Source organism: Morone saxatilis, unplaced genomic scaffold, assembly GCF_004916995.1.
Source record: "Morone saxatilis isolate NCDOM2014 unplaced genomic scaffold, NCSU_SB_2.0 Contig10, whole genome shotgun sequence".
Lineage (NCBI taxonomy): Eukaryota > Metazoa > Chordata > Actinopteri > Moronidae > Morone > Morone saxatilis.
The window spans coordinates 15,808,175-15,817,337 of NW_023339652.1; the positions used below are offsets into that span (position 1 = coordinate 15,808,175).

The 9,163-nt window shown below is 43.1% G+C and overlaps 1 protein-coding gene across 1 annotated transcript in view; it reads right to left on the reverse strand.

Annotated features, from left to right (window-relative positions):
- The window catches only part of nav3 (neuron navigator 3), a gene marked incomplete in the record, with an annotated part of 202,937 nt that overhangs the window by 61,460 nt on the left and 132,314 nt on the right, over positions 1 to 9,163 (reverse strand). The window contains 1 exon segment of the mRNA XM_035678645.1: positions 6,301 to 6,420. Coding sequence (XP_035534538.1) covers positions 6,301 to 6,420 — 120 coding nt within the window.

Consider the following 9,163-nt stretch of genomic DNA (forward strand, 5'->3'; position numbering starts at 1 on the left):
TGTGATAGTATCTCACAATGAATGTGGTTATAATCCTCCACTAAGACCCTTAGAGCCACTGTCTTTCACCTCTCAGTCTTAGCAGATGAATAACCTGCCCCTGGCAGCTGTGCTTCACAGTCCGAGGGGCATATGGCCCAAAGATCTTCTTGCTGAGAGTCGGGAAAACGTGCCAGAACACAATATACTACAGCAAACGTAAACTTAACACAAAGAGAGTCAGCTGTGATCCAAATGACCAGATATTGACAAGACAAATGATACTGGACAACCTGATATCTGATATATATAGTGGAAGTTCTGGTTACTTTGTTAGGCATTTAGGGAGAATAATCAGGGGCTATTTAAGCATGCACAGTACAAAAACAAAATAGGATGTTTTTACACATTCATCTAATGTTGAACTCAGACCAAAATGGATACATGATAATCTGAGAGACTCATATAGCCAGTGAATCAGCACTTGTGGACATTTGAGGTATAGGAGGGGAAATATAACTTTGTTTATTTGAGTGCAGACATCTTCAGCAGTGTGACAGCGTTTGCTGGACTCTAAACTCAAATTCAGAAAAACGAAGTAGGGCAGGATGTCTTTTTATTTCATCCGACCAATTCTGTAACTACTTGACTTCACTTATTAATTCAGTGAGTATAGTAATTAATGAGGATATCAAGCTCCCCCCTGGAGGAAATCTAGAGAAATATTCAGATGAATAATAAATAGAGAGAGCAGTATCCAGAATGGAAGACACAGCTGAATCAGTGCCAGAGAATAAGAAATGAGAGGAAAACTTAGCTTCCAAAAAAAAAGGAAACTTTCCCATGAGCTTCCCTGAATGAGTAGATGGGTAATTAGTGTCTGTTTGTGTGGGCTGCAATTTTTTGGGAGGAAATATCTGCATGCAAGCACCTGCACCAGTGAGGACACACATTTGCATTAACACTTGCACACACAAGAGCCAGGCACAGCTGGGTACTCAAATCAGTGATAAAACTTCTCCCAATTACCATCACAGTTTGCTAAGTTTAGTCTGTGTGCCAGCGTGCTCTTCATTAAGGCGCAAAGACTGAAGAAAAGACAAGAGAGACTGACAAGTGCCAGAAAAACTTGAGAAAGCTAGAAAGCAGAGACGTCGAGGCGTTGCAGTTTCAGGTGCAACATCAGAAGGGGTATTTTCTTCCTAAGTTGCGCCCCCGGCAGACAGGAACTACACAGAAACTTATATAACAACTGGCTTTGTCATTGATGGCAAAAAACTTCTCCAAATCTCCTCACTGCTTACGGCAGCACTGACGAGCCGCGCAGCCTCACAACGACTGTCACTGCACTGAGGAGTGACAGCCAGGATCCTGCTGCTCAGCAACACACACATGCATATGCTGAAATCTGCACACACACACACACACACACACACACACACTTCAAATGTATTCCAGGACAAGCACACAAACAACATCTCTTTTTGTCAAGCATGGACAACGCAACCACAACACAGCACACATTCACACACACAAACTTGTCTCCGATCCCCCAAAGCTTCAAATAACAAAAAAAAAACGCAGAGCCAGCTGCCATAGTCCGGCCCTCAGACAAGAGGGTAAGTGAGAGAGAGAGAGAGAGAGAGCCACACACACACATCCACAGGAGACACGAGGATGCTAAAAGCGAGGCCCTGTTACTTATTCATGTCTCTGCTGAGAACAGGAAGCCTGTCGGTGTCAAAACACTCTCCTTGGGCATCTTTTCTTGACAGTAAAGCCACGAGCATGCGCTCATCTATGTTGCATGACAGGAGGGTATTTTTAGAGAGGGGCTTTTAGCCAAGGCTGAATTTGCCATTGTTTTAAAATGGACAGATCAGAAGAGGGATCTGAGCTTCTGTTGTCCAGCTGCTCTGAGGCAGATGGTTAGTTTCAGGAAACTCAACTGTATTCTTAACCTTACTGCACCAATGGTTTGTTAAACAGAACCATATGGAACATTATCACTGGAAACAGTTTAGAAGAAGGTAGGCACTTTAAAAAAATATTTGGCAGGTGATGGATGAACCATCTGTGATGAACCATCTGTGTATCATGTACAAACTTCAGATCAACAAACCATATACCTGTGTTCTTAGCACAAATGAAAAAGATCCCCAAAAGTAATTATTTGTCACACTTGGTTCCATGAATACAGGTGGTAAAAAGAATGGACTCTATATTGATGATAAAGGCACTTAAATGTACCTTTTTTCCTCTACCTTCCAAGCAAACCACCTACAGAAACATAACACATCACTTCTTATACAGCTGAGTATTTTCCCAAGTGACATGGACACCTTGATCTGATCAAGAAATGGAGATCAACGTGATCTAACACCACCTATAGTCACGTCAAGCACATATCTCGTGTACAGTGTACTGCGGCAAGCAGAAGCCCACACTGTTCTAGCCCCAGATGGTCTCAGTCACCTGCTGGCCGTGAGTCTCAATCTGATGAGTCATTTAGATGAATCTCCTCAGGGGCTGTGTTGGTTTGGGGTAAAGCTGCGATGGGCGGGAGCCAGGGGAGTCGTCATGGACGGAGAAAAGCATGAAGCATAATGAGCCTCGTGGGAGCTCAGTTTATGTACACAGACAAATTACCACTTTCTACCTTCCAGGAACTCTCTCTGTTACTGCCAGTGTGCCGGCAGGACTGGAGAAGGGTTGCAAGTGAGTGTTTATGTTTGATTGAGGAGGTGCATTATAGAAAAGTGTGTGTGTGGTTATGTGTGAGTACTGTCCCTAATATTGGTCATAATTGAGAGAAAATCCAAGAGGTAGGGAGTTATATTAATGTTCAGTAATACTTTAGTTTACAGATAAACAAATAATTTGTCCCAAACTATACACTAACAGTCTAACTCAATATACAGCTATATATCAATCAATCATGTGTAACACAAAGCCCTGTCTTCTACTGTATATCCACAGAGATAACCTTATGTCACATCAATATTTCCAAAGGTATGACTGCAGAAAACACTTCAATTCACATCAATGCATAAAGTCAGAGTGGTTGGTTGGTTTTGAAGAGATTCTTCTGTGATGTTTTTGAAGTTCAACAATCAGGGACAAACACTTGTATGGAAGACTGCAAAGACCTATTTCTCCACAGCAAACCATGGGCCGCTTTCACTGTCTGTAGGCCAGTCTTAATTTTGCTCATAGATTAGTCTAGGGCAAAAAAAGTTAGCAGAACTACCATGAGGCTAACATGGATCTAAGAGCCATTTTTCCATGGCATAATCAGTGAAACTTGTTGACTGGTGGCACTGAATGACAAAAAAACAGCTACAGCTTCCCAGCTCTGACATTTGATGCTACTCTTCAGTGTTTTTTTCCTCCATTAAAAATGTCTGACTCTAAATCTACAACCGAGTGTAATAAATTCATATTCCCCCTCTTGGGATTGGTACGGCGTTCCAGTTTACATTCAAATGAGGCATTTGATAATGAGCAAACACACAATTATTAACTACACTTTTATCATAAAGTCACTTTACCAAGTGAAGATACACTATAACAGCATATCCACAGCTTTCCACCCCTAAAATCAACCACTTACTGCACTGTTCCTTCTATTCCTTCAACACTTTCTCTTGGATAAAGGAGATAAAAACAAAGCAGTTATTGAGCAGATATTCAAGAAAAAAATATGACTATGATGCTTCCTGGCAGTTACAGAAGCAGTAGAAAAATGTGCTGAAAGTGTTCACTTCTTATTCTGGTTAGTTTACAGTGCTCATAAAGAAAGACACATTTGACATAAGGCAGGAGACTCACTTACAGTCTGTGAATAAATGCTTTGCTGGTGTTTGTCGTCCCTAGAATGCCAGCATGTGCATTTGAGGAGATGAAAAGTTCTTCAAAGTCAGCGAACATATTGTTTGAACTTGGGCCTTATCCGCTACTCATTTCACTTAAAGCCAGGGGGTTATGTCGGAAAGAAGACGAATACTTTGGGATAAAGAAAGAACCAATCATGGGAGGCAGATCCTGTCCTACGGAGGGAGCTAAAGCCAGGCTGAGGTGTGAGACCCGGTGAGCAATCGGCTTTGGAAATGAATTTCCCCCCTGAGCTTTGTCGTATGTCAGTGGGAAGTGACAGCTCAGCTTCTGACAATCACACATGACTGAGGGAGGCAGGGGGAAGCATTAAAGGTGTGTGTACTTTTGTGTGTACATTCATACAGGTTTGTGAGGGAGAATGGAGGAAGGAAAGAAGGAAAAACAGGGTTCCAGAGTTCAGATTCTGATACAACTGGGAGTGTCTTGCCTGCAGGCATCTTAAGAGGAAGCAGGCATCAATATTTCCTCATCGTCCCAGAAGCCCAAAGGGTTAACACAGACTTTAGCTGAGAAAAGCTGCAATTTTTGGGGGGAATTTATGTCTAGGCAAGGTGAGAGACACTTTGGGCAAAATATTCAAATACAGAGATAAAACACATGCAGGGTGAAGCTAAGACTTGGCAAATGGAAGAGACAGTTCACAGGGTTCATATTTATTCTTATCCTATCCATCCCTTTGCCTGAGTGTCAAAGTCTGACAGGCAGATCAGGCAGAGACTGACAGGGGGCAGGTTAATTGCCTATTCTGAACCTCAGGTCAGGTCTAGCGTGTTTTGACGCTTGGTCAATCACAGATATGATCGGACTTGCCCCTGGCCGACTGGCTTGACTGTCTGTTGAGACGGTAACCCAGACAGAGCAGGATTGTCTGGGCTGTGAATGTATCGGATTATATAGACGGGCAGCAAAAACAAAGACACAGACTGGGCCGGAAGCAAAACATCATGCCTGCTAGTCGTACTGTTGAAATTTGCCTTATGTAAGCATGCACACTGAACACATGTACTTTTCCTTGAACTAATGTCCCAACACAAAATAATCTTAATATCTAACAACATAATGCGGCTTTATGTGTATACTTTTCAGAGTTACTATAATTAGTTGAGTGCTGTCGGGTTGGCTTGGCGTGTCTTTAACAACACTTTACTAATCTAAAGCATTATAACAAAAGCCAGCTAAATCCTGAGAGCCATATCTGATTGCTTTTCAAGCCTCCCACTCCTCTAAACACTGCCACTCATTAAAGTCTTGGCAGAAGTTTGAAGTTGCGACGCTAGGAAATGTCACTGCATCAGTCGATTCCCAGCAGCCTCTCTGAGGGCCTGTCTTTACAATCTTAGCTTGACAGTTTTAAATCGATAGCACGCCTCTCCTTTTCACCTCATTTAGTCGTGGATGTCCGTGAAACAGGGTGGGGCTACTCTGACAATCACCTCTGAAGGACGTATTTTCTACCTTTTACCTGAGGCTTTATGTTTTGTCTTTTTGGGATTATTTTATATGAGCAGATTAGACATGTTTGGTGTTAAGCAGATACTGAATTTCTGCTTAAAGCTCTTCACCCATGTCAACTTTTCAGCACTGAATCATTTCCCCTCTCTCATATCTTGTCTATGTAGCATTATACCCTTGTAAGGAAAATACAACTATATTTTTTCTTATCTACTGTTTCTTCTCCACCATATGAATAAAATCAGACACTCTGGTACTGACCCCTGTTCACCTCATGATTAGTTCTGTGTAATGTCAGTGCTCTGAAGCTACTTTGTACAGAGATATTATAGCAGATATTCACAAAATCCTCTAGGGAAGTGTAGGGGGCAAAGGTTTTATAAGTCAGAAATATAAAAAAAAAGTGTGAGTGAGTTCATGTCGTCATAGATTATGCTACTTCTGCTTGTTTTCATGCTAGCTAGGTAGCAGTCACACAATGAATTGATTTTTATTTTTTGCTTTTCAGTTACAACCACTCTAAGAGGAAATGTGTGCAGTTTGTGCTGGAAAGTCAATGCAACCTTTCTGCCATCCTTACCACAGCACACTGCTTTTTTCACGCACATGCATCACCGGCTGCAAAGCACAGTCTGGTGGATTTGCCCTTGCAAACATCCACCTGGCTTCAGCTGAAAGTGAATGGCAACAAGCAAAGCCACTGAAGCTTACACAGTCGAACTTACAGCAGGGTGCTCTGGAGAGGAACAGGATCAGCTAAATGCCAAAAAACTCCAAACTGGAATGTAAAACGTAGATGCTGTATGCAAATGTGGGTATTTAACAATGTGCTTTCATGTATCCGGTGTGTGCTTACATGAATCTCAAAACTCAGGAATCTCAAGTCGACCTGGGGGGGGGGGTCCACACCCATATCAATCACACATCAGCGAAGCACGCAGCAACCGCATGATTGACAGACTCCATCCTTACCTGTCTATGTCGCCCTGCACCTCTTTGCTCCCTCTCTGGGATATTTCTCGAGAAGAAGCCACATCTGAGGCTCGGCCTGCGTTCCGCGCATACAGATGGAGGCCGCCATCTGTAAGGTACCTGTGAGAGGAGACTCAATTAGACGAAGTAGATGTCTGACCTCAGTTTGGCATAAAAAGTCGGAGTTATGTAGTATTTTTTAATGTTCTTGATTAAAAGCAACATATTATGTCAACTGAACCAGTAGAGAAAATACAGTAACTTCATTGATACTGTGATTAATGAGCACTGTTTAGACTGTGTGTGTTTTTTTGTGAACTCATAAAATGAGATTATATATCTGTGTATGAGACAGTGAGTAAGTGGTAGGATTTGAGGCTTGAAAGCTATCAGACACGGCTGATAGGACACGGAGATCATTAGTGTTGAGCTAATTAAGCCAATAATTCAGCTAATCACCTTTCCCTCCCGACGTGTTGTTACGTTTTCGGTTCCGACACGTCTTTAATCCTACGGATGCTTTACTCCATCACTCGTCGCTCAACTTCCCCTCACAGTCTGCCCGGTCCCCAAAACTCTTTTCGGGAAATCTGAAGTGCATGGATGCCGAGTGGGAGTGTGTGTTGGTGAGGGTGTGTGTGGAATGTGAATTTCTTTGTCAACACACCTCCCACTCGCTGAAGGCATTTACTGCTATCGAGTGAATGAAGGTCAGCAGCCCACACACACGTTGCGGTGATGTTTTGTGGGAGACACAGACTTATCTTCTTTCACCCAGGTAATCTGTCAGTGTATTGTGGTGCCCTCAAGGTTGCCCGCAAATGTATTATTTGAGCCTTCCTTTTCATGGTATGGAAAACCTATGACAGCCTTGGTGTGCATCAGCAGGCTATTTGTATTAATGTACACAGGAAGATGGGTAAGGCCTTGATGGCTGTATGAATACACAGCTAACCGTGAATTGAGTGTTTTTGAACTAAACCCAGTATGTGCAGCGATATTGAATGGAAATGATCCTTTACAAAACCCTTGAAGTATCTTAAGTAGTATAAATGATGTAAAAGGCCAATCTATATTAAGGCTGTCTTCTGCTTCAGCTTATAAGTCTCACAAAATGTCATGAACATGAGCAGGTTTTAAATGTGTTCAGTGCATAAAAAGGCATGTTTCTATCCTATCAAAATCGGGTGTAGGGGAGATAACTGGAACTTCTGATGTTGTTTCACACTCAACACAGTCATAAAAAAAATCAACCAAACCAAATGCTTGTGGGTGTCTTAAATGAGTTTTAGGTAGTTATCTAAAACCTAACTATTAACTAAAGGGTCCACAAGGAATTGGTATTGACATTCTGTTCTATGGTCTAAGAATAGTTTTAAGATTTTTCATTTCAGTTCATGGCTGTTTCACAAATAAATTTGGCTACATACACAAATCTTACCTGCTATTACTCTTGCATGGAATTTTTCATTAGGCAATAAGATTTAAGGCTTGCTATGATGATGTTTGTATACATTTAGAGGTGTAGTGGTAAACTGTAGTTTAACCACCTTGCTTCCCCTAATTGATTGCTATTGTGGATCTGAAAATAGATGACTAAACTTTAAGCCTCATTATTCACAACAAGACACACACATAAGCATGTTAGAAGAGCCGGTGGTTGGTTTGAGGGTGGGCAGTCAACTTGAGGCTGTAAAATATGTACTGATCTTTGTCACTGAATGATTTTGCCCTTCCACAGGAAGTGTATCTGCAACGGGTATGGAGTGGGCTTCAGCGGCCTTGTGATTTTGGTCCCGTTGAGGCCTTTGCCAGACCCTGTTACTGAGCGTTTACGGAGGTTCGGATGGTTAGTGATGGAGACTGCAGGGAACCAATGAACTGCTGATTCAGTTTTCGCAGTCTAGAGGCGTCAGGAATGTAAGTTCCTTTTTCTGGTTCCTCACTTGGTTGCACAGTATCCTAGGAAACAACCCTTCGACCCACATAACCACTGAGGTTATGATGGGCGGAGTCTTACCAGCCGCTCACACATGCTCGCTCCCAATGGCCTGGCGGGCCTGGGCCAATTCACAAAGCCCCGCGGTCTTCAGGGCAGGCGGACGCCCCCTCATGCCGGCAGCTATGCTCTGCGCGCCAGGCAGCATCGACGACGCGCTGGTTACACCACGGGGCGTGCAGGTGGGCACTCGGAGACCGCCCTCCGGTTTTGTGTTCAGCACCCGCTGAGCGAGCAGCGGCGGCCAGCAGGGGCGAGGGGCGGAGCAGGGAGACAGGAGGAGGGGCTGGACCCAGCGCGGGAGCCGCCTGGAGCGGGCAGGTTACAGATGATGGGGACTCTGGGAAGAAACGCACGGATGTGATGAGCTACGCAGCGGTAGGTGGAGCTAGTGCTAAGCATGATGGGTTCTTGATGCCTGCACCGTAATTGACGAGTTCCTGCTTTACAGAGGTCTAATGCATAATTCTCGACGCTCCTTATATAGGTCATATTCACCTGAAATCAGAGCAATTTTGTTTCTCAGTATCATTACCCTGTGTTAAAAGGTTCCTTTAATTAAGTTATCGTTTCATTCAGATTGATTACCTCACAAAACAAATTTTGTTTATTCCTGCTCCTGAGGGCCCTAACAACCATCTTCTGTGGATGTCGTCCCTTATAAAACTTTTAAATAAGAGCATTTTTAGAATTGTTTCTTAATTGTTTACGTCACTTTGTTGCTGCAGTTCTGTTGCTCAATTAGCATTATTGTATGTGCCCCAATGTCAGCTGATCGATGCGACATGCATGAAACGAGTCACTTATAGATGTACAGGACCCAGGCGGCGTAGTGGGGGTGAAGAACAAGAAACGTTATCCACT